Source organism: Erythrolamprus reginae, chromosome 1 (genome assembly GCF_031021105.1).
Source record: "Erythrolamprus reginae isolate rEryReg1 chromosome 1, rEryReg1.hap1, whole genome shotgun sequence".
Classification (NCBI taxonomy): domain Eukaryota; kingdom Metazoa; phylum Chordata; class Lepidosauria; order Squamata; family Dipsadidae; genus Erythrolamprus; species Erythrolamprus reginae.
In genome coordinates, this window is record NC_091950.1 from 146,747,581 (window position 1) to 146,773,820 (window position 26,240).

General features: G+C 44.1%; 1 protein-coding gene across 3 annotated transcripts in view; it reads right to left on the bottom strand.

The window, feature by feature from the left end:
* ASIC4 (acid sensing ion channel subunit family member 4) overlaps positions 1–26,240 on the bottom strand; it is a 168,124-nt gene that overhangs the window by 37,303 nt on the left and 104,581 nt on the right. For 2 of the 3 annotated variants that reach the window (XR_011556892.1, XM_070728583.1), the window contains exons 2-5: positions 24,136–24,280; positions 21,737–21,864; positions 16,415–16,574; positions 11,262–11,318 (exon numbers count right to left, since the gene is read on the bottom strand). Coding sequence is in view for 2 of the 3 variants with exons in the window: in XM_070728583.1 (XP_070584684.1) it covers positions 11,262–11,318; positions 16,415–16,574; positions 21,737–21,864; positions 24,136–24,280 (490 nt within the window). In the remaining variant the exon portion in view is untranslated. Of the gene's footprint in view, positions 1–11,261; positions 11,319–16,414; positions 16,596–21,736; positions 21,865–24,135; positions 24,281–26,240 lie in introns of all 3 variants that reach the window. The other variant, XM_070728575.1, reaches the window with a different exon arrangement.

Sequence of the window (26,240 nt, forward strand, 5' to 3'; positions counted from 1 at the left end):
AAGTCAAGTTATCCTTGGTAGGTTGCTTAGCAAATCTGTTTGTGAAGGGAGTGTGGGAGAGCACTCGAGAAGAACTATTCCCATGAGCTTTATAACCTAGCTATCTTGTACTCTGGCCGTTCTGACAAACAATGATTTGACTTTACTCTGCATATGGGTCTTATGAGACAAACATGGGAAGCAGGAAATTGGATACACTTATTTAAATTGAGATGGGAGAATGGTGGCTCTGGTCGTAACAGCAGACATATGGATATTTTTATTTTGTAAACTGCCAAAGGTCACAATATTGCAGTATTGTACTATAAGCAGCTAACAAATAAATAATTTCCTCCATATGCACCACAAGTATAGCAGCTCCTACTCCTTGCGGGGAGGGGGGGATTGCCTGTTTTTGCTCTAGATCCCTTCCCAAATTGCTACTGATCAACATTCCCACAAGGCCGTCTTAGGATCGTTTGCAGCATTCTCAGCACTTGTAATTTCAGCTCAACCATATCACACCTGCACATTTTCATCAGGTTGGAAGCTGTTTTCTTTCCCCTCTATCAAGCTCAATAAAGCCAAGCTTGAAAATTGGGATTTCAGCAACCCTGAAAATGTTGTTTTTCATACAAACAATTCCTGGTGTTTGTTTGGTGTTTTTTTTGCAGTGAAGTGTAAATGGGTGGGGGTACTTGCTCATTAAAAATACTATGTATCAGTGGGTCTCAATCTGTGGCCCGTGGGCCCCTGGGGGCCTGCAATGTTATCCCAAGGGATCTGCGAATGCTTGAAGAAATGCTATGATTTAAATCTTGAGTTAAGTCTTGGGGGTCTATGGCCACAAAAATATTTAAAGGAGGTCCATGATAAAGAAAAGACCAAGAACCGCTGCTATATACCAAAAATACAGTAGGTAAACAAAAGTTCATGTACAATATGTATATCCATTCATTTACATATTTTCTATTCATAGAATAATATACCGTATTTTTCTGAATATAAGACGCACCCTTTTCCTCCCTAAAAGAGGCTGAAAATTTGGCTGCGTCTTATACTCTGAATGTAGCTTAAGCTTTTTTTCAGCCCTAACTAGGTGCTAATGATCTTCCCAGCTCTTACCGGCTTGCAAGCTGTTTTATTGTTACTCTCTGCAAATAATGTTTTATTCAGCCCTAAGTCTTTGCAGGTTTTTTCTCATTCCTCTACTTGCTCCGAATGTTTCTTTCCATCTCTAACTAGGTGCTAACAATGTTTCCAGCTCTTACCGACTTGCAAGCTCTTTCATTGTTACTCTCTAAGAATAAGGTTCTTTAAGCCCTAACCAGGGGATAAGATAAAGTGCTGAAGCTGACCAGACTAAGGATGCCAGGCAGATGAATAGCTGGTGGGCAGATTTTCCCCCCTATTTTTGTCCCCCAAAACTAAGATGCATCTTATACTCCGGAGTGTTTTATACTCCAAAAAATATGGTACTCGCCATCATTTATAGTTATCACTTCCCCTAAGGTGAGCATGTCTTAGGTATTACTAAAACCTGGCAGGATTAAACTAACAAGTGGATTACAAAGCTAAAAGGCTATGACTTATTCAAAATGAATAGATCTGACAAAAGAGGAGGAGGTAATATATGTGAGGGACTACATACATCTGTAGCAATCCATGAATTTCAGCCCAAGGGTTTAGCAATAACATCTGGCTGAGAATACAAAGGAGAGGGATCTATTGTTGAGATGGCTGAATCAGAGCAAAAAAATCTGAACAAATCCCTCCTGGACCAAATAACAGAACCTTATGGAGGATACCTGTAATAACAACAGGAGATCGGCTATTTTTCAGGTCTGAAGGAAAATAAGCTCAACTAAGGATGCAAAATCCCCCAAATACGTCAGTAGTTTTGCTGATTGCCTCATTTTCATAGGTAACTGAAGTACAAACCAGAAGAACCGAAGCTCTTCTTGGTCTGGTCCTAAATAATAGCAAAGAACTGGTTGAAGAACTGGCAATAGTGAGGCCATGGATGGAAATGACCCCAGCCTTGTGCTTCAAAGTTCATTCTTACCCCAAAAGGAAGTATATCATACATACATACATACATACAAGGTCACACATACATTTTTGACTTCAAGACAACTAGATTCATAGAGTTTAGAGCAGTGTTTCCCAACTTTGGCAACTTGAAGATATTTGGACTTCAACTCCCAGAATTCCCCAGCCAGCATTTGCTGGCTAGGGAATTCTGGGAGTTGAAGTCCAAGTCTCTTCAAGTTGCCAAGGTTGGGAAACACTGGTTTAGAGGTATACTAGATGAGGTCCCACGGACAAAAGTCTTCAGGCCAAAGGAACATAGGCAAGTTGGGAACTTAAAAATAAAATAAAATGCTAGAAGGCACAATCACACACTACTCAGATGAGAAGAAAAAGTCGGTAGAGAATAATTTAGGAAACCACAATGGATACACAGGGGTTTTTTTGATTGAGCTATTGAAAATAATTTGTAAAGGAAATAGAAATTGGGTGAAATTACAAAGGAGGCATGCTATCAAGTAGCTAATACTTGCAGAAACTAGAAATGCTTGAGGTTAAAAGAAATTCACGTTTGCAAGGAAAGCCAAAAAAAGAGAGAGCTTTTTAGCCCTTAGTTCTTTCTTTGCTTCAATCTCCTCCCTCCCTTAAAGGGGAACATACTGCTGCCAACGGACCAAAATAGAAGAACTGAGAAAAGCAGCAAGATGGTTAGGGACTACTGTGGCTACTATGGATCAGCTTTATTTATCCATATCAAGTATATCCAAGAAGCTCAAAGGATGCATGTAGCAGATGCTATGTTGGATCCTCTTTCTGTAATCTTTGGGAAATCATGGAGGATGGGAAATATGCCAGAGGAACGAAGTAAGATAAATATTGTTCTATCTTTCCAAATGGGGGAAAAAGAGGATCTGAGCAACTACGGAGTGGTCACTCTGACAATGAGACCAGGCAAAGCTCTAGAACAGATTATTAAACAGTCTGTTTGTCAACATTTAGGAAACAATGCAGCACATAGCAGGAACCAGCATGGGTTTATCAAGAGCAAGTTACCCCAACTTAATCTGATCTCTGTTTTTTGGAAGTGTGGTCTGTATACAGTAGTACCTCTAGATATGAGCTGCTCCACATGCGAGTATTCCAAGTTATGAGCCGCGACGTGAGCGAAATTTCTGTTCGACACCCAAGCTCAAATTCGGGATACGAGCCGAGCTTCCACTAGGTGGCGCAAGAATCTCCTTGCTTCCAGTTATCTCGGCGCGAAAAACAAAGTCTAAAGGCATTCGTTCGAGATGCGAGTTGATCGACTTACAAGCTCGGGTCTGGAACGAATTAAACTCGTATGTCGAGGTACCACTGTACTGTATTTTTTGGACTATGAGATGCACTGGCGTATAAGACGCACCAAGATTTCAAAGTGGTAAGTAAGAAAAAAAATGTTTTTGTCCTCCTCAGCCCTCAGGAGCACGCCGTGGTTCCCCCACTCAGTCACGAAGCCCGCTTCTCTTTTCCCCCTGCAGGTTGCTGCCATCGCTGGTACCCCACTGCTGCAGCAGATGAGGCCTGCAGCTTGGGCTCTCCTCCCTGCCCGCCCACTTCTTCGGCTTTTCCGGGCGAAGGCAGTGGGTCCAACCGGTGAACAGAAAGGCGAGGTGGGGTGTTTAGATCGGGGAGGGTGGGGTGTCTCTCAACCTTGGCCGCTTTAAGACTTATGGACTTCAACTCCCAGAATTCTCCAGTCAGCTATGCTATGGCTATTCCTCAGCTATGCTGGCTGAGGAATTCTGGGAATTGGAGTCCACAAGTCTTAAAGTGGCCAAGATTGGAGACCTCTGGTTTATAGAAAAAAAGAGAGAGAAAGGAAAAGAGAGAAAGAAAGAGGGACAGAGAGAGAGAGAAAGAAAGAGAGGAAGGAAGGAAGAGAAAGAAAGAGGGAGGGAGAGAGAGAGAGAAAGAGAGGAAGGAAGGAAGAGAAAGAAAGAGGGACAGAGAGAGAGAGAGAGAGAGAAAGAGAGGAAGGAAGGAAGGAAGAGAAAGAAACAGGGACAGAGAGAGAGAGAGAGAAAGAGAGGAAGGAAGAGAAAGAAAGAGGGAGGGAGAGAGAGAGAGAAAGAGAGGAAGGAAGGAAGAGAAAGAAAGAGGGACAGAGAGAGAGAGAAAGAGAGGAAGGAAGGAAGAGAAAGAAACAGGGACAGAGAGAGAGAGAAAGAGAGGAAGGAAGAGAAAGAAAGAGGGAGGGAGAGAGAGAGAAAGAGAGGAAGGAAGAGAAAGAAACAGGGACAGAGAGAAAGAGAGGAAGGAAGGAAGAGAAAGAAACAGGGACAGAGAGAGAGAGAGAGAAAGAGAGAGAGAGGAAGGAAGGAAGTGAAAGAAAGAGCGAGGGAGAGAGAGAGAAAGAGAAAGGGAGATAATGAACACAATGAAATGAAAAAAATGGATGTTCTGTTCCCAAAGACTATACACTTGTACTGTTCGGGTCATTTTAGACCTGGACTAAAAGAACCGTTGCACTTACCTGAACGGTCTTCTCGCTGCACTGCAAGGAGAGTCCAACATGGGTTAATCTTCAGCCAAGCTGGAAGGGACTGAGTTAAAAATTAGCATAATTTACTGGTCCAACCCCCATGCTGCCCTCTCCGGGTCAGTCTTACAATAAAACGAAGTCATAGTGATAGTAAACCAAGGAAACTTTATTAATTAACCAACTTGTAAGTAACTCAACTATGACAACTCTGAGACCCTGGGCCCAAACAGCCGGGTGGGTTTGGACTCTCCTTGCAGTGCAGCGAGAAGACCGTTCAGGTAAGTGCAACGGTTCTTCTCCACTTGCACTGCTTCGGAGAGTCCAACATGGGATATACCCAAGCTTAACTTATTAGGGGGGGAAAGGCTGGACCAGGGGCGCAGGATCGGTGCAAACTCTCTGCAATACTCTGCGTCCAAAGGCTGCTTCCGCAGAAGCGAAAGTGTCCAATCTGTAATGTTTAATGAATGTATTAGGCGTGACCCAAGTTGCCGCACGGCAAATATCGTCAATCGGGGCCTGTGTTGTCCATGCCGCTGAAGTGGCTGCACTCCTTGTTGAGTGCGCTGTGATGCCACTTGGTATCGGTGTAGCCCTTGATTTGTAAGCAGTGACGATGCAGGAACGAATCCAGCAACTAATTGTCTTGGGCGAAACTTTATTCCCCATAGATGCTGGAAAATATGAGACAAATAGGGCTTCTGTCTTTCTAAAGGTGTTAGTCCGTCGAATATAAAGTTTGATGGCTCGTCTGACATCCAACTTGTGCCATCTTAGTTCCAGTGGGTGGGACCCCTGGGCACAAAAGTCTGGCAGTACAATGTCCTGAGATCTGTGAAAGACCGTGTTCACCTTAGGTAGGAAGGCGGGATCTGGCCTGAGGACCACTCTGTTGGTGTGGAAGATACATAGGTCCGGCCGGACTGATAGGGCTGAGAGTTCGGAGACCCTCCTTGCTGATGTGATTGCCGTGAGGAAGGCTGTTTTCAGAGATAACAGGCGTAGCGGTATCTCCCTCAAGGGTTCGAAGGGAGGCTCCGTGAGGGCCTGTAACACCAGTGGCAGATCCCATGTGGGGAAACGGTGTATAGTAGGAGGTCTAATGTTCGCTGCTCCTCTAATAAAATCCCGAATCCAAGGGTGCTGGGAAATTGGAGTAGTGAAGTCCATTTTAAGTATAGTGGCAATAGCTGCCGTTTGCCTGCGGAGTGTATTTGGAGCCAGTCCTTTATCCAAACCTGCTTGTAAGAACTCCAGAATTTGGATCACTGATGGTGACTGAGGATCCTGATTACGACCTCTGCAGAAAGCACAGTAAGCTTTCCAGGTAGCCTGGTAAATTCGCGTTGTGGAAGGACGGCGTGCTGCCTGTATGGTGGAGATCACCTTATCCGGAACCTGTTCCTTCCTTAGTCTCTCCCCCTCAAGTGCCACACGGCAAGACTCCACCACTGGGGGTCTGGATGGCAAATTGATCCTTGTGTCAGCACCACCTTGTGATGTGGAATGCGCCAAGGGGGAGAGATTGAGAGGTCCACTAGGTCCGCAAACCAAGGGCATCTGGGCCAATGAGGGGCCACCAGGAGAATTTCTGCCTGTTCTTGTAATAGTTTGTGTATTACCCTCGGAATTAGGCAGACTGGAGGGAATGCATACAGCAGCTCCCTTGGCCATGGGCAGGCTAGAGCATTGATCTGTTCCGCTCCAGGTGAGGGGAACCTTGAGAAGAACCTTGGTAGGTGGTTGTTGTGGCAGGTGGCGAATAGGTCCACTGCTGGAATCCCAAATCTGTGCACAATGTCTTGGAAGAGATCCGAACTCAGGCTCCACTCTGTCGGGTCGATCGTGGTCCGACTGAGCCAATCCGCCTGTATGTTGGAGGTGCCGGATATGTGCTCTGCTCGCAGAGATGCGAGGTGTTGCTCTGCCCACCTGAACAGGGACTGAGATTCTCGCATCAGGCGACCTGATTTCGTGCCGCCTTGGTGGTTGATGTGTGCCCTGGTTGCCACATTGTCTGTAAGTATCAGTACATTTCGGCCCCTCACCAGGCCTGTGAAGTGTCGTAGAGCCAGGTGGACCGCTCTGAGTTCCAAGTAATTGATGTTGCTGCATGTTAGATCCTCTGGACTCCATAATCCTTGGGCCATCCCTACGTCGGAGTGAGCTCCCCAACCCGAGAGACTCGCGTCCGTAGTTATCGTCACCTCTTGTTGTAGTAGGAACGGCGATCCTTGATGTAGCGCCGACGACTTCCACCATGGGAGTGATTTGCGTACCTCTTGTGAGATTGTCACCAATCTGGAAGAGTGGCTGGTCCGGTTTTGTTGAAAAGGAATGAGAAACCACTGTAGTGGTCTGGCATGCAGTCTGGCCCAGGGAACAATGTCTATGCAGGAGATGAGAACTCCCAACAGCTGGGACAGAAAGGCCAATGTTACTGTACGGTTGCGTTGCGCTTCTGTGATCAGCGACCTGACCTTGACCTGGCGGTCTGGTGATAGGAAGACCTTGCCTTCCATGGTGTCTATGTAGGTACCTAGGTGAGGTAAGTACCTGGTCGGTATGAGATGACTCTTTTGGTAGTTGATTGAGAACCCCGCCTCTGCCAGGGTCTCCATAGTCTCTGACAGGTCGCGTCGTGCCCGGCTGTAGCTGCTGGACAGTATAATAATATCGTCCAGATACGCCATCAGTCGTAGCGAGCGTGTCCGTAGCTCTGCGGTGAGGATGTCCAATAACTTTGTAAAAGTCCTGGGAGCTGACGATAGGCCAAAAGGCATCGCCTTGTACTGGAAATGGTGGTTTTCGAAACAAAAGCGAAGGTATTTCCTGGAGTCTGGATGCACTGGGACATGGAGGTATGCCTCTTTGAGGTCTATTGACGTCAGCCAGTCCTGTTGACGTATTGCGGATAGTATAGTCCTTAGAGAGTGCATTTTGAACCTTCGGTATTTTATGTATAAGTTCAACTGCTTCAGGTTGAGGATGAGGCGGCAACCCCCTGAGGCTTTGGGTACTATAAACACTATGGAATAATACCCCTGTTTCTCCTGGTGTGGAGGAACCTTCTCGATGGCTCTGATCTGAAATAGATGATGAATTTCTTGGTAAAGGAGGTTGCGCTTGTGATTGTTGGAGAGAACCGGACACTCCAGAAATCTGTTTGGCGGATTCAGGGTGAACTCCAGGGCGAGTCCTTGAGTTATGGTATTTATGGCCCAAGTGTCGGTGGACATAGATGCCCAGGAGGCGGTGAAGTGCTGCAGCCGCCCCCCTATGGGAACTGACTTGGCAGAGTCATTTGTTCCTTCTAAAGCCTCCTCTGTTGGAACCTCTATAGGTCCTCCTTGATTGTTGGAACTGTCTGTTCCTATCTCCAAATCCACGTCTGTCTCCTCTGTAGGACAGTTGGGAGTAGGACCCCTGGGTATAAGATCTTCCAGCCTGGGGTGCAGAGGGGGAAGATTCGGTCCGAAAGGGCTGGCGCCTAGAATATGGGGCAGTGCGTCTTTCCTGCCTTCTGTAAGATCTAGGCATGACTTTTTTCTTGTCCTTGTCTTCCACAAGGACCTTGTCCAGAGATTCTCCAAACAATCTTGACCCATCAAATGGGGCCGAGGCTAGACGTCCCTTGGACTTGGCGTCAGCTTGCCAAGTCCGGAGCCAGAGTAAGCGTCGGGATGACTGGTTTGCTGCTAGGGCTCGTGAGGAGAAACGAGATGCAGACAGAGTGGCATCCGCCGAGAATTCTGCCGCAGCTAGCAGCTTGTTAAGGTCTTGCCTTAGGCGACCCTCCTCAGGTCCCAGCTTAGAGAGCATTTCTTGGAGCCAAAGGACCGAAGCTCTGTTAAAAAATGAGGCTGCCGAAGCTGCTTTGAGGGCCCATGCCGACATCTGGTGAGCTTTTTTGTTAATTGCCTCTGCCTTCCGGTCCTCCGGCTTTAGGCCATCTGCCACCTCGGAAGGAACTAATGCGTTAGATACTAGAGCTGCAATCGGAGCATCTACCGTTGGAAATTCAAGTAACTTTTCCAATTCTGGTTCAAATGCATAAAATTTACGCTCAGAAGCTGTTGGGCCTAGAGCAGCTGCTGGGTATTGCCAAGGCCTCTGTACATTGTCCAAAAAGAGCTTAGGGGCTGGTATAAGGTCAGCATCCCTTTGGATCTCCGTGAGTACCCTCGAGGCTGGAGGAGGGGCTGATGCAGAATCTGTGGGCTTTTCAGGGGTGCCCAAGGCCACAGTCATCTTTGCTTTATTAAGCAGTACGCGAAAGATAGCGGGTCTAAAGAGGCCTGTATATGTTGGTGGCTCCGGGGGTGCTCCCTCATCCTCAGATAGGCCATCATCTGGCTCTGAGCCCTGCCCTCTGAATGCAGGATCTTCTAGGAAGGAGTCATGAGCAGGGGATGGGGGAGCCGGTGCTGCCCAGATATTCCTTTGCAGGGAAGGAGGAGGAGTAGGATTTAGTGGGGCAGGAGGTGCAGTTGCTTGTTGCACTCCCGTTACTATGCCATGTGAATATGCTGAAGCAATCATATCCTGCAAGGCTGGTGGCAGGCGCTGCCAGGTATCTGGGGATGATCTGAGCCCCGCAGCTGTTGGGGTGAATGTGGCAGTAGGCAATGGTGGGGGCGGCATGTGCCATGCAGGCGAGACAGAGGATGGCCTGGTAACCTCAGGTCTTATAGGGTCTGCCACCTGGGATGGGCCCCCGAACCTATCTGGGGACCAGTCCCTGTCTGTTGCCAAACCACTTCCTTCTGGGAGTCTTGGAGGAGTCCCAGTTATCACACCCCCACTCTGACCTGGTACCGATGAGACAGTGGTATTGCATTGTTTCTGAGCCTCAAGTTGCTCCTCCAATGCTTTAATTCGACGCTCGGCCTCTCTTAATCCAGATGATGACTGAGAGGTTTTTGCCTTTGCCTTTGAGGAGTGTGTTTTCTCCTTGGCCTTTGTGGCTGAGGGCTCTGCTGTCCCCTGCTGTGGAAGATCAGCCATTGGGGATATAATTGCAAGCCTCCGTAACGAGAGAATGGAGGAAAAAAGCCTTTTCTTTGTTATAACCAGTATTACCGAGCGAAAAATGGCCACCGCAATTGTTTTTCCTGTGTAACAGGAAATCCGGTCTCTTCCTGCCCTTCTAGGAACCGGCCGGAAGTCGGTTGATCCAAAATGGCGGCTCCCTGTGTGCCGCGCCATCTTGTAATGGCCCTTCCCTTATGTAGCCGACTCAGGCGGCAAAGGGGAATAATCGGTTTAAAACCGATCCCGGGCGGCGTTTTTGGGCGGGAATTTCCAATCGCTCGCTCTGGCCCAGCATAGTAAGAAAAAACGCCTCGCCCTGAGGTATGGCCGCGCAGGCCGGGGACCTCTGCCGGTGTCGTTCTGTGGCGGGAGATTTGAATCTCCTCCTGCTGCAAGGAACGGTATGGCCTCGCAGGCCAGGGACCTTCATCACCGGTAACCTCCAGCCTTGGGAGCTGTCCCCACGCAGGGGACAAGCTCCGAGCTGGGAAAGCCGAATTGGGGCCATACTCCACAGAGCAGGGGCCCAATCACACGAGGTGTGTTGCTCCATAAATCTGGAATAGAAACAGAAAGGAGAAAAATTCATTAAGTACAGTTAGTACATTTATTTCAAACAGTTAATACAGATAAATATACAATTAATAACAAATAAGAAAAACAATTAAAACTACCCCTAGACTCAAAGAGTCCTAGGAGGAAAAACTCATGTGTCCCTACACTATGACTGAGTTTTTTTAGACTGACCCGGAGAGGGCAGCATGGGGGTTGGACCAGTAAATTATGCTAATTTTTAACTCAGTCCCTTCCAGCTTGGCTGAAGATTAACCCATGTTGGACTCTCCGAAGCAGTGCAAGTAGAGAAAAAGGCTTTTCTTGTAAAAAAACCTGATGCAGCCCAGCCTCACCCAGCCTCTACCTCCAGTGGCCCCCGGGTATATTGAGTTTGAGACCCCTGAGATGAAAGAGAAGATGCAAGAAGATCTTAAATAGACCTGAGCTGAAATAAACAGGATGGAATTTAACAGAGGGAAAATGCAATGTTTCTGTTGCAGGTTCTGCATCTCAGGCTGATAAACGTAAGGCAGGATTTCCAGAAGACAGGGCAAGAAACATTACAAGGACAACGTTTAATTGGATAACAGGGAGGTGGTGGGACTCTTAAATAGTAGAACTGTTCAAAAATGGTACAGAGTTCCTTGGAAGGAGTTGCACCCTTCTTCGTTGCAGTTGTTTTTTAGAGATGAATAGTTGTGGATTACAGTACTGCAATGGGCTGAGGTTTAGGCAATCTCCAGTCCTTATATTTTATCATCATCTATAACTGGGGTCTCCAACCTTGGCAACTTTAAGACTTGTGGACTTCAACTCCAAGAATTCAATTCTGGGAGTTGAAGTCCACAAGTTTTAAAGTTGCCAAGGTTGGAGACCCCTGATCTGTAGGATTCTCTTTTTTCTCCCACACATACCAAATCATCTATCTCCTTCTCTCTCCATTCTTCCTTTTCTTCCTGCTATGCACAGGCCTTCAGAAAAGGAGCAAGGTTTTAGTGGGCCAATCAAGAGTTTCTGTGGACTAAAATCAACTATTCCCATAAAAGCAACTAAAACTCTACCTAACTATGACTGTTGTCCAGATCCTCTCCTTACTGGTCCCTTCGTGGTTTGTGAAGATACCTTCAAAAGTACCTACCTAGTATGTGGTCAGCACATTCAATGTAGACATTGGGCGAACAGATGGTCTCATTTCCTGAAAGAGAAGAACCTGGGTAGTACTAAACCAGAGATGTCTCCTTTACACAAATCTTAGCTGCTGCTATTCCTGGAGTTGGGACAGAGAGAGGGTGTCTAATAATTTTTCTATGTGGACAGAGATGAATATATTTTTTTATTCTGCTGCCTTGGTACAAATGCATTCATTGGTTAGAAGCCAAAGGAAGACAATGTAACATAACTTTCTCCTCTGCACATGTTGGACTTGGCATCACCACTAAATTGCCAGCCTAACAACTGACTTGCTAGGGGTGGATGATGGTTGTTGTAATTCAGCACTTATGCAGCACATCAAGTTGGGGAAAGGTAGCCTCGTGTCATTGTTAGGCAATTCTCTGGGCTAAATAATATTACTTAGGGCAGCATCCTGGGTGATAATTGAGTCTAGAGCAGTGGTTCTCAACCTGGGGGTCGGGACCCCTTTGGGGGTCGCACGACCATTCCACAGGGGTCGCCTAAGACCATGGGAAAAGACAAATTTCCCATGGTGTTAGGAACTAAAGCTTCTATTCTGGTGCCTTGGAACATATTTTTACAATCCGACCAATCAGTGGGGGTGTCCCTCTGACCTTCCTGCCAATCAGCTTAAAGCTTTCTTGGGAGAATTGGTGCTAGACTTATGATTGGGGGTCACCACAAGATGAGGAACTGTATTAAGGGGTCACAGCGTTAGAAAGGTTGAGAAACACTGGTCTAGGGAGTCCAAAGATCAGTGAGATTTCTGTGTGTCAATAGTACTGAGCGCTCCAGACTCAGAAATATGGATCGGAAAGAGTGGACATTTCCAGAGGTGATCCAGAGTATTCCAATATTTGGTGGGAAGGATTTCACTGTAACCTTATGCTGACAATGACAATGCCTATAGATCAGTGATGGCAAATCTTTTTTGGTTTGTGTGCCAAAAGCAGGGGGGAGGGGCGCAATGGGGGGGGGTCACGTGCATGCATCACACACCCCCTAATTCCATGCAGCTCCCCTGCATGTGTGACCTCCCTGCTCCCGGCACACAATGGCACACCCATTTTTCACTCTCTCCAGGTCTCAGAGCCTTCCTAGGAGTCTGGAGAGGGCAAAAACAGCCTTCCCCCCTCCGGAGGCAGATCATGGCCCATTTGCCAAGTTCCAATTGAACCGGAAGTCCCCCCCCCCCTTTTTTTTTTTTTGCTCTACCCAAGCTCCAGAGCCTTTCTAGGAGCCTGGGGAGGTAAAAACGGACCTGAGCTTGGCTAACCACTGATATGGCTCCTTATGCTGTTCTGCCGGGCTCTATGGTATGAGTCTCCCGAAAATTCAAGGGTACAAATTTCAGACACACACACAGTTGAAAGTTCAAAAACAAGGTTCTTTATCACAAAAATTCAAAAGAAACAAAGCACCCTTTTTGTATTGCAAAGAGCACTCGTCCCAAAACAACCTTGTACAATCCCCTTAATCAGTCCTTAAGTATTTAGCTAGCAGCTGTGAAGAAATATCACAGCCCTCCTTCTTCCACGAAGGGAAACACACACACACTTTGCTCTGCTTTGGTTTCAAAGTCGTGAAAAATCAACAAACAGCAAGGCACAGTCCTGAAGAAACAACGATCTCATAATCTTCCACAACGGCCCAAGCCAGCTCACTGCTATTTATACCAGCAGCTCTAATTGCTGGAGCCCCACCCAAACACAGGTGGCCTCTCTTATCTCCTGTAATATTTCCTCAATTGGTCTCTTCTATGCATAATTCTGCGCCTGCGTGGGTCTAACACTTCCTCATCCGAATCAACTGAAGATAATGGAGATTGGCTTCCTGGGCTGTGTGCCAAGCCCCCCTCTTCCAAGTCACCCCCACCTTCTTCTTCGTCCGAGGAAACTACACTACCTTACTCTGTCAGCAATAAAACAGGCCTATGACATGTTGATGTTTCCCCTGCATCCACCTCCACATTCCTTGGGGCAGGAGCTGGGCCAGAGCCAACCACAACATATGCCACTTGAGCATGCATGCCATAGTTTTGCCATCACAGCTATAGATAATGAGGGAATGAAGGTGATTTAAGAACTATTTAAATATGGCCCATGTGGAACTATTTACTGGCCTGCATACCCCAAGGTGAGAGATAGTGTAGTTTCTCACTTAGAATGTCCAAATTTTACACCAGTGATGGTGAACCTTTTTTTCTTTGAGTGCTGAAAGAGCGTGGGCGCGTGCTATTGTGATTGTGCGAGTTCCCACACCCATAATTCAATGGCCTGGGGAGGGCAAAAACACCTCCCCCCACCCCCAGAACCCATCTGGAGCCACAAAAGGCCAGTTTCCCAACTTCTGGTGGGTCCAGTAGGCTCCTGTTTCACCCTCCCCAGGCTCCAAAGGCTTCCCTAGAGCAGGGGGAGGATAAAAACACCCTGCCCCATCCCCTTGGAGGCTCTCTGGATCCCAGATCCTCTGTGTGAGCCAAAAATAGCTGGCCAAGCACACACATGCACGTTGGAGCTCAGCTAGGGCAACGGCTCAGGTGCCAGCAGATAGGGCTCCACCTGTGCCACCCGTACCATAGGTTCGTCATCTCTGTTCTAGATTGTAATCATTATGGAAGGTTGGATTCAGGGCAAACCTCTAAGCTGAAATTAGTTGATTCATAGTGGTTTACAACCGTGGGTGGGGGGTGCTGGATCAAGTATAAATTTTTCCTTGCCATACAGGATATGCAGCATAATATGAGGAGAGGGAGGGTACAAAGCCGTCACCTCCAATCTTGTCTCTCCCAAAAAGATGTCTTTTGGAGTAATGGGAAGTGTGATTCAACATAGTCGGGAGAGTAACTTCTGGTAGTTGAACAAGACTGGTACACAGATGCTTCATATCTCTGTTCATTCCTGTACCTTTAATGTCAGTATGACAAAGAAATACAGGCAGTCTTCGACTTACGACCCCAATTGAGCCCCAAATCTCTGTTGTTAAGTGAGGCATTAGTTAAGTGAGTTTTGCCCAATTTTATGCCCGTTCTTTGCTATAGTTGTTAAGTGAATTACTGCAGCTAATGCATCAGTGACCCAGTTATTAAGTGAGTCTGGCTTCCCCATTGACTTTGCTTGTCAGAAGGTCGCAAAAAATAACCACATAACCTCGGGACACAGCAACGGTCATAAGTATGAACCCAGTTGCCACGTGCCTGAATTTTGACCACATGATTATGGGGATGCTGCAAAGGTCGTAACTGTGAAACATGGCCATAATTATCGATTTTCCCAGTGCCTCTGTAATTTTGAATGGTCACTAAACGAACCGTTGTAAGTCGAGGACGACTTGTATTTATCAGGCGAAAAACTTCTGAAGGCAGAAACAAATGGAGGGAAAAGGTTTTACCCAGTTTTCTGCCTGAGTGTCAGAGTGTGACATTCAAATCGCTGGAACCGATTTGATTTGATTTGATTTATTAGATTTGTATGCCGCCCCTCTCCGTAGACTCGGGGAGGCTCACAGCAATGATAAAAACAATATACAATGACAAATCTAATACAGTAATACCTCATGATACGAACTTAATTGGTGCAAGGAGGAGGTTCGTAAGACGAAAAGTTTGTAAGACGAAACATTGTTTCCCATAGGAAACAATGTAAAGTCAATTAATCCGTGCAACCAAAAAACCCCCTGCAAAAAAACGGCTTTCCGGCTGTTTTAAAAGGTGACAGCCGGCCTGGGGGGCTTCCCAGCACCCCCCCGAACCCGGGTTCGGGGTTCGGGGGGTTCTGGCAAGCCCCCCAGGCCAGCTGCGACCTTTTAAAACACCCGCGCTGCTTCCCATCTGTCTCCTGAAGCCGAACGGCAAAGCCGAACTTCCGCGTTCGGCTTCAGGAGACAGATGGGAAGCGGCGCGGGTGTTTTAAAAGGTCGCAGCCGGCCTGGGGGGCTTGCCAGCACCCCCTCGAACCCCGAACCCGGGTTCGGGGGGGTGCTGGCAAGCCCCCCAGGCCGGCTGCAACCTTTTAAAAGAGCCGCGCCGCTTCGCAGCTGTCTCCTGAAGCCGAACGGCAAAGCCGAACTTCCGCGTTCGGCTTCAGGAGACAGCTGCGAAGCGGCGCGGGTGTTTTAAAAGGTCGCAGCCGGCTTGGGGGGCTTGCCAGCACCCCCCCGAACCCCGAACTTTTGCCGAACTTCCGGGTTCGGGGGGGTGCTGGCAAGCCCCCCAGGCCGGCTGCGACCTTTTAAAACACCCGCGCCGCTTCGTAGCTGTCTCCCGAAGCCGAACGCTAAAGCTGAACTTCCGCGTTCGACTTCGCGAGACAGCTGCGAAGCGGCGCGGGTGTTTTAAAAGGTCGCAGCCGGCCTGGGGGGCTTCCCAGGAACCTCCCGAACCGAACCCGGGGTTCAGCCAAATTTTGCCTCTTCTTACGAACTTTGTTCGAGTTACGAACCGGTGTTCGGGAGGCTTCTGGGAAGCCCCGCCGCCCGGCTGTTACCTTTTAAAACAGCCGCGCGGCTTCCCAGCTGTCTCCGAACGCAGGTTCGTAACTCGAAAAAAGTTCGTAAGAAGAGGCAAAATTTTGCTGAACCGCGGGTTCGTATCACGAGTTGTTCGTAAGACGAGGGGTTCGTATCTTGAGGTACCACTGTAGTTAGAATCTAAAATGACACTAATACATTTTTAAAAAGTCTAAAAAACAAGAAACCCCAATATATAAAAAACATACATACAGTCATATCATACAAAGGGGAAAAAAAACTACATAGGCAGGGGGAGGTGTTTCAGTTCCCCCATGCTTGATGACAGAGGTGGGTTTTAAGAAGTTTATGAAAGGCAAGGAGGGTGGGGGCAGTTCTAATCTCTGGAGGGAGCTGACTCCAGAGGGTTGGAGCCACCACAGAGAAGGCTCTTCCTCTGGGTCCCGCCAAACGACATTGTTTAGCTGACGGGACCCGGAGGAGACCAACTCTGTGGGACCTAACCGGTCGCTCAGATTCGTGTGGCAGAAGGCAGATGTGGAGGAGCAGATGTGAGCAAAGCCAAAGTTGGCCCCACAGGCTCAGGGCCAATCAGTTTCTGGAGCAGATTCTCCAGGCAACGGAGGGGCAGGCAGAGAAGGCCTCCCTTACCTGGCATATGGACCATGCGACACTGGCAGTTTTGAACCACCGCCTCTTTCTCACACTGCAGCCTGCAAGCAGCAATGCTGTAGCTCTCGTAGCCAGGCAGGATCTGTTCTTCCTTCAGGCTGGCCTGGCAGCTCCCCCAAGGCTGGGGCAGGTAGGTCAGCTGCAGGAGAAGGGGAGCAAGCTAAACACCAAGAAAAAGCAGCACTCGTCCAGTGGATGTCGTTACCCGAAAAGCCTCCCCTTATACATGCACATATGCCACCCAACATCCCATCCCCCAAAGAGGACGCAACGGATTAAAAGTACACCACTAGCAATGTGTTTAAATAAAAAGGAAAAACAAAAGGAAATGTCCAACAATTAAAAGAAACAAATCTGAAAAGGTTTTCATTCAAAATACTACCCTGTTTCCCCGAAAATAAGACGTACCCCGAAAGTAAGGCATGTCAGAGATTTTGCAGAATTGGTAATATAAGGCACCCCCCAAAAATAAGGCGTAGTCAAGTTTACATACGGTACGGTGGAAAAACATACGGTATCATTCAAAGCTGTTCATAGCGGTACCGTAATAATGTGGTGTCCCCTGCTGGCCCCTTCCATTGCTTTGTACCGTCCAGTACAGCAGACACAGTCTGCTGCTGTCTCACCGCCATTACAGTCTCCACTACAGTGCGTAGACTGTAGTTCCTCTGGTGGCCGGAAGCTGCAATAGCGGGAATATACTGTTGTACCATATAAGTGCTGTCGTTTGTGTGTGTGGGTGCCATACCGACAGGTACCGTACCGTAATCAGTGTACCGTACGGTACACTTTCTTTGGCGGTGTCAGCTTTTCTGCCTGTGAATTTGTCTTATTTGAGAAATATAAGGCACCCCCCGAAAATAAGACGTAGCACAACTTTTGGAGCAAAAATTAATATAAGACAGTGTCTTATTTTCGGGAAAACACGGTAGGATGGGAAAGCATCGTAGCACCATTTTTTTTTTAAAGTAGAAGATGTTTAATGTTTAACAAGATTTGTATGCTGCCCAATTCCAATGGACTCTGGGAGGCTAACATATAAAAACAATATAAACATTACAGTATCAGAATAAAATGTTTGCCTGGTATGTATGTTTGTTAGATTGGGGTTTTTGGGGGATGGGGGGGGGGTTATAATGGGTTTGTTAGGGTTATAATGGGGTTTTAATCTACTGTTGATGTTCGACATCTTTTTTATTGTTGTACTATTGCATTGTTTTTTATTGTTGTAAGCCGCCCTGAGTCCTACGGAATTGGGCGGCATAGAAATCGAATAAATGAAATTAAAATGTGTACTATAGGGTTCCTGCTTGGGCAGGGGGTTGAACTCGATGGCCTTCATGGTCCCTTTCAACTATAACAATAAATGAAAATATAGAAACAGTCAATAACCCTTTTAAAACATTTTAATATTCAAACATTCAGTCATTCATGGTCTCAGGCCCGCCGGAAAAGCCAGGTCTTAAAGGCTTTCCGGAAGGCCGGTAGGGCAGCGATAGTGCGAATCTCCAGGGGCAATTGGTCCCAAAGGGTCGGAGCTACCACAGAGAAGGCTCTTCCCCGCGACCCCACCAACCAACAGTTTAACAGACGGAACCTGGAGAAGGCCAACTCTGTGGGTCCTTATTGGCCGCAGAGAAGTGTGAAGTAGTAGGCGGTCCCATAAATAGTCTGGTCCTAAGATGAACAAGTGTAACTGAGTCTAGTGCTGGAAGGAGAGGGACATCCATGAATGATGAGGAAATGAATTCCAGAACTGGATAGTTGTATCAAAAATGCTCTCCGCTGGGCCACAACTCAAGAATATATTTTCTTCTTGAAATCCTTTTTTGAGGCCAGACGTCTCCTTCTACAGTAGCCAGCAACCTCTGTTGTAAATAACGTTTACCTGTTTTTTCTCCACTCTAAACCTGAAGTGCTAACCATGAATTTCATTCTTAAGGCCAGAAGGTTTTACAGTTGCTTCTGATTTTATGGGATTCTTTACCAACTCAAGTTCCTATATTTGTTTTTCTAAATTATTACACGCTGTAGCAGTTAAGAATCCACACTGAGAAATCTCTACTTTAAAACAGCCTTATTATTAAAGGCTCCACATCCTGCAGGATTGGGCTTTGAGTAACATTGAGCATAAGAGGCATAGGGAGTAACTTCTAATATTAATTAGGCGTTAGATTTAAACCCATCTTTCCTCCAAGAGCTTAAGTCTTTGTCTTCCAATTTTATTCTCCCAACAGCAAGGTTGGATTTAGAGATAGTGACTGGTCCAAATTCCTTCAAAGCTCCCGAGGATGAAAACTAAAATGGTAGATGACCAGAATATAGTTAACTCCATGATCAGAATCTAATGAGGAAATGGTATGTTGAGAAGTGACCAAGAGGAAACAGAATTTTATGAGATATGGAACAAAGTGTATATATGGATAAATAAGAAGAAAAACTAAAAGTAAAAAGAATAAGAGAATTGTATAAGTAGGGATATGACTTAAAAGTTATATTAGAAGTACTGTAGTTTATATATGAAGATTTACTATATAAGGTAAAACAAATTTCTTCTTTTCATTTAAAGTAATGAGTTGATTTAAAGTGTTTTTAATGTATTCTTTTTTCTGTATTGAAATTTTACTTCTAGAATAAGCGGGGAAGATGCAACCCCATTTCTATGTTAAATGTATGTTTGTCAGTTTTGTCTATTTTATGAAAATTAATAAAATTTATTGGAAAAAAAAAGAGAAGTGACCAATCAAACTGATTCCAACAGAGTTTGACAGAATGTACAGAAATGAAACTTCAGCGTACAAACTTTGGCTTTTCTTTTGCTCTGAATATTTTCTTTAATGCCAATATTTTCTTTAACATTTTCTTAAGGGAAAATGAACCATCCACCCATGTACACCAATTCACTGATATGTTTGAATATTTTTAAATTGACCCTTGCTTTAATGCGGAATTCAGAGAAAGCCAGAAGGCATTAATGACATTTAATCTGAAAATGTATGGCAGTGGGGTGGAGTAGGAGCAGAGATATCAAACTGTCCCTATTCGGTGCAATTAAGATAATAATGGATATTTCTTGGAATGACTTTTGAGTCATATGATTTTAAATCCTGCACAGTTTTCTCTAATTATAGGAACTGTATTTATCTTCTCAGGTTTTTCCTTTGACTCAAATAATGATAGAGTTATTTTATTATCAACTACAGAATCTTAAATAACATTGCGCCCTTTTTCTTTTGTAGAATGTATTTACACTTAAAATTAAATTTCTGCTTTTCATTTTAATTCTCATGGTTTCTTCAAAGAGTCTTGGGAATTGTAGTTCTGTGAAATGTTGGCTATTTTTAAAGAAGTTCCTATCCCATAGAATTACAACTGCCACAGTTCCCTGGAAATATGGAATATCCATTCGACCAATTTCAGTAGCGCAAAAATATTAGCCCATTGTATCAAAGGCTAGACAAGGAAAATGGTCACCTTAAAAAATTGGCAGGTATTTTGTTGCCTTCTTTCAAATTGCATTAGAGATGGAAAACTGCAAAAACATATTCTGTGGCTGTCTCTCTCTCTCTTTTTTTTTGGGGGGGGGTGTCAGATAATAGAGTTACTGCTTTATTTAACTCCTTTGCAAGCCAAGAGCCTGATTAAGGTATCCAGCTAAGATCTCTTCAGGAGAATTCATATATATAGAAGTCTATATCTGGCACTTGCTTCTGGGTGTGGACTGGAGAGATATCTCTATTCAGTGAGACTCCAACTACGTATATTTTTTATTGACAACTAGACAACCCGAAATCATCAGTTCAGAGATACTGCCTTACCTAAACAGAAACAGAATGACCACAGCTGCGCAAGAGAGCACTGTAAGCAGGAATGACTTCTAACTTCCTGCCAGCTTCCATTGAGCATCAGAAATCTTCCCACCTTCCTGTTTTCCTGTCATTCAGTCCTTTCCTTTCCTTTCCTTCCCTTCCTTTTCTCCCTCCCTTCTGCAGTTAAGTGGCTGCTGACAATGAGAGTTATAGAGTCTTCCACTCCTCCAGCTAGTCTTACTAATCAAATACCAGTCCTATTATTTCTGTTTGATGATGTTGTGTAAGCATTTCGTAAAGCCCTAAAATCCTGGCTATGTTCTGGGATGCTGAAGGTGTTAAGGGCCCCGTTTCCTGGCTATGTTATGGCCAAGTATCTTGGCTGCTATGTATAGTTATTCTGGATGTTTTTAGTATTTTTATTATTTTAAAATGTTTTTAGTATTTTTAATTGTGATATTTTTAAAAACTTTTAAGTGGCCCGGAGTCATTGACTGAGAAAATTGAACAAATGAACAAACAAACAAATAAATAAATTCTAGACTACATCCTTTGAGAATGTTTTCATCAGAAAGTTATAGTACAACCAGGTTTGATTTTTTACAGTTCATAGCTGGCTGAAGGGATGAACATCATTTGAGAAATGTGATGCTGCATTACAGGTTTCTTCAGTTTAATAACTTCCAGATGTGCATCTCTACAATTTCCAAAACTCCCAGTCAGTTTGGAATGGAAACAAAAATATTGGGGAAAGGACCGGTTTATATTTTTCCCCTTCCTTCCTTCCTTCCTTCCTTCCTTCCTTCCTTCCTTCCTTCCTTCCTTCCTTCCTTCCTTCCTTCCTTCCTTCCTCCCTCCCTCCCTCCCTCCCTCCCTCCCTCCCTCCCTCCCTCCATCCATCCATCCATCCATCCATCCATCCATCCATCCATCCTTTGAATTAGTTGGCTTCCAATCTCACCTTGGCAATTCTGGGTTTCTTATAAAACTTTAAACCATAATACAAACGAGAAAACCACAGTACATATAGTACATTAGCAGCCAAGGTAAAAACCAATCTGCCACAGATGAACAAGAAACTCAAATATCAATCTGACCCCATGCCAGGGAACATATCCAAGTATTTTAGGCTTTGCAAAATACCAACACGGTTAGGGCCAATATAATCTTGGGGAAAATGATGTTCCGAATGGCATTCAGATACTTTAACAGTAAAATCAAGTTTTCTGGGCTTCTGTTCACTCTGTCAATTTTTGTCTATATGATCTAGTCAATCCCTCCTTCTTGCTCCCACCATTCTTGTCCAGTGATGAGACCCAAATTGTTGGGGGCAAAATGCTTACCTTGTAAACTTCTTAGAGAGGGCTGCAAAACACTGTAAAGCAGTATACAAGTCTAAGTGATATTGTTATTGTTATTCTCAGCTTCTCCCAAACAATGTCCTGAGTCACTCTTTATCAAGCTAGAGGAACCTGTATTTTCTGGCTCTCACCCGTTGCTCCTGGCAGGAAACGAAGGTCTGGAAACCAGGGGAGACTCCAAATCCCAACTGATGAATGTAGGGTGGCTCATCCTGGCTGTGGATCTGTACCCGGATTCCAGCTTCAAATGATGTCTCATCTGGAACAAGAAGTGATGGTGCCCTGCTTAGGATTTCTTTTGAGAGGGTTAGACATTAGTGGAATATGTTCATTCATCTGACAACCAGGATGATGTATTCATGCTATACATTGTATAGCACGAATTAAGTTAATAAGTAGAGGTACCATTGTATATATACAGTGGTACCTCTACTTACAAACTTAATTCATTCCGTGACCAGGTTCTTAAACAGAAACGTTTGTAAGAAGAAGCAATTTTTCCCATAGGAATCAATGTAAAAGCAAATAATGCGTGCGATTGGGAAAACCACAGGGAGGGTGGAGGCCCTGTTTCCTCCCAGGAGATTCCTAGAGAGGCCCCACGGAGGCTTCTCCCTGCCTTTTCTGGCCCTGTTTCCTCCCAGGAGATTCCTAGAGAGGCCCCACAGAGGCTTCTCCCCGCCTTTTCAGGCCCTGTTTCCTCCCAGGAGATTCCTAGAGAGGCCCCACGGAGGCTTGTCCCTGCCTTTTCCAGTTACAGTTTTGGAAGCTTAGGTTTGTAAATGGAAAATGGTTCTTGAGAAGAGGAAAAAAATTCTTGAACACCTAGTTCTTATCTAGAAAAGTTTATCAGTAGAGGCGTTTGTAAGTAGAGGCATCACTGTACAGATATGGCTATATATTACAACTTTTAAAAAGGTCACAGACAGGCTGTCAGGATCTCCAGAATTGATACATTACTTTTTCATGAGTCTGACATGGTGGTATATCCACCTTAATTAATCTTTGTATTATTTCCAACCAAACTCAATGTTGGAAAGGAGTTGCCAGCTCAGCTTTCTGAGCCTCCATCCACCCTCCCAGTCACATGACCTGGACTGCTTTTATTACTAAAGGATTAGAAAGAACTCTAAAAGTTGTCGCTGGTATGCTTTCCATGCTTTGTTTAAAACACAAACTATGGAGTGATAACTGAGTTATCTGGATATTTGTTATATTTTTGATATTCAGGTATTGAACAGGGTATGCAGCAGCTTTCCTAACTTTGGGAACTCAGGTCTTCAAGTCTCAACACATCTGGAGGAGAACAGAATCTTGATACAGAATTTTTTAAATATTACAAGTAACACATTTGTGACTCTTAGTTTCACCTTCACTCTAAGACAGATAGTAATTTAATCAATATTTCTGTGCTTTTGGGATTACAGTGGTCCCTCGATTTTCGCGGGTTCGAACTTCGCGAAACGGCTATACCACAGTTTTTCAAAAATATTAATTAAAAAATACTTTGCTGTTTTTTTCCCTATACCATGGTTTTTTCCGCCCGATGACGTCATACGTCATCGCCAAACTTTCGTCCGCCTTTAATAAATATTTTTTTAATAAACTTTAATAAATAAACATGGTGAGTAATAATCTAAATGGTTGCTGAGGGAATGAGAAATTGCAGTTTAGGGGTTTAAAGTGTTAAGGGATGGCTTGTGATACTGTTCATAGCCAAAAATAGTGTATTTACTTCCGCATCTCTACTTCGCGGAAATTCGACTTTCGCGGGTGGTCTCGGAACGCATCCCCCGTGAAAATCGAGGGAACACTGTATATGTAATATTTTACATGCACTTTTTCCTTTTTACAACCCTTTAATTCCTTTACTCAGCGTAGAGCAGGGCAACTGAATGGAGCTGAGCATTTACTACCCAGATGAGCTTAGTTTAATACGTAGCAGATATTTTCTCTGTGCACGCAGATAGATAGATATCTGCTGCTGCCTAGCATTGAACTCTCAACCTTCCAAAGTGAGAGGCAAGTACCTTCACCTCTAGGCCACCATGCTGCTTAATATCTGTCATGCATAAAAGGAATACAATAGAAAGCCAGGACAGGGATGGCCCTCTGGATTAATATCATTAATGTAAGGACTCCAGAATCATGTGCCTTCCTAATAATCATGCAGGTTTATTTATTTTTATTTATTTATTTATTTAGTCCAATACACAATTAGGGTTTTAGTGGGTATATATCTATATACACATAGTAAAATACATGATGAAGGTTATAGAGGAGATACTCATAGTAAAATATATCTATGAAAGAATAGAAGAGAAGTTATAGTAATAGAACATATCAATGAAAGAATAGAAGAAGAGATATAGGAATAGAAGAAAGGAATAGGAGATATAGGAGAGCAATAGGACAGGGGACGGAAGGCACTCTAGTGCACTTGTACTCGCCCCTTACTGACCTCTTAGGAATCTGGATAGGTCACCATAGATAATCTAAGGGTAAATTGTTGGGGGTTTGGGGTTCTTACTGGTTTCTCTCCAGATGGGCAGGTATTCCTCCTGTTGGATATCCAACATCATCTCCAGACCGTTCCCCATCCCACTCTGGCGAGTCATCCGTGCTTTGTTTCGGTCACCATTGAATGTGTAGCATTTTCCATAGCGGGTGTAGACCTGTGAGAAAGGACAGATTTTTCTTTCAAGCTTTTAAGGTTTTTTTATTTTTTTTAAAATAATTTTTATTAAATTTCTTCATTAAAAAACATATAGCATACAATTTTAAAAACCCTCATACACAATACACAAATATAATACACAAATATACATAATCAAAAAGAAAAAGGGGGGAAAAACAAATGCAAAAAAAGAAAAAAAAATCTAATCACAAGTACTTAATAACAATATATTAACTTATATTTATTTCATGCTTTGTGAGGAGAAAGAAAAAAAACTAAGTTTTTATCTTGTCTTTCATCTGGCATTGGGTTATCGGTGTTCAATCATTCATCTTGGTTTATTAAAAATTTGTCCATAAGTTCATTATTTGCTTCCCGCCTTATGTTAAGTTTATATTTAATATTGGTAACTTAAAAATTATTATTTCTATAAATATATTACAAATATATAAATAATGAAATCCATTGTAATTTCCAAAACGAAACAATAAAAAGAAATGATATATTAGGATAATATATTATGAGTTGTATTGTAATTTTAGTTTTCTTTTCTTTTTGCAAACCAATCATAAAAATACTTCCAAATTTTATAGTAGTCGGTGTCTTCTTTGTTTTTTTATTTTAATATTAGCGCATCTGCTTCTGCACAAATATTTTTTTAAGGATGGGTGAGTCGTCCGGTACTTTTGGTTGTTTCCAACACTGTGCTAATGCCATCCTGGCTGCAGTTAGAACATGTATTATTAAATAATATTTATCTCTGAGAAAGGACAGATTAAAGGGGTCCAATATTCTGAGGATGCCAACAATATTGCAGATATCAGTGGGGTTACAAGGAGTGGGAAGATTTCCCTTCGCCTGTGGGTATTCTAATCCTAATCAGAGCATTCTTCAATCTGTTTACTTTTTTTTTTTCAAAAACTTTATTGATTTTTGAAAACATTTTCTTTAAAAACAGTGACATAGTTATACTTTTAGTAATTCTGCATTGATTCATAAAGAAAACAAACAAACAATCACATAGCTATAATTCATCACAATACTTTCCTTCAGACATTATTTCTTTAACGCAATAATCAATATAGTTATATATTCCTATTTTTGGTTGTCCTTGCTCTGTAAATAAGTCCAGAGAAGTTCGTGGATATGATTCTGAAAAGGAAAAACTTACATCTCATGCTATCTATTCATACAGTGTTACTGATAAATGAAAATTTAACTGCGGATCTTCTGAATAAATAAGAAGTAAAATATACATCCCATCATCTCATCATTGCAACATTATGCTAAAAGAAGAAATTTTAAGAAAGGAGAGAACCACATTTTAAGAATGATCATTTTGGTTTGATGGCCACCAAGCTCTGAATTATATTATATTTATATTTATTCCTAGATAAACATCATGATGCTTCTAACCGAATATATGTGAGTGGTTTTTTCGCAAATAACCCTCCAATTTTTTTGTACTCCCAGTTCAACTTTGCCACGTTTCTTCCTTTTCTCCTGATCCATGAGAATTCCCACCTTTCCTTGCTGTGAATATCCATCCACATGAGCCTCATTCAAACCAAAATTCATGAATGGCAACACAACACATTCACTGGACACTATCTTCTTGGCCTAGCACCAGAGACACAACAACAGGATCATCAGAATGTTCTACCCATTGGCGTAGCTTCTGGACAGAAGAAGTGCCCACTCACAAGGCTTCCTTGTGATTGAATCATTGTCTTCCAATTTATAAAAGAATCCCAGTCCCATAAATGTGTGAAATGTCTTGTCCAGGATAGATATACATTCTGGGAGCAAATGAACTGTCTCTTTTCCTAATAGTAATATACAGTGGTACCTCGACATACGAGTTTAATTCGTTCCAGACCCGAGCTCGTGAGTCGATCAACTCGCATCTCGAACGAATGCCTTTAGACTTTGTTTTTCGAGCCAAGATAACTGGAAGC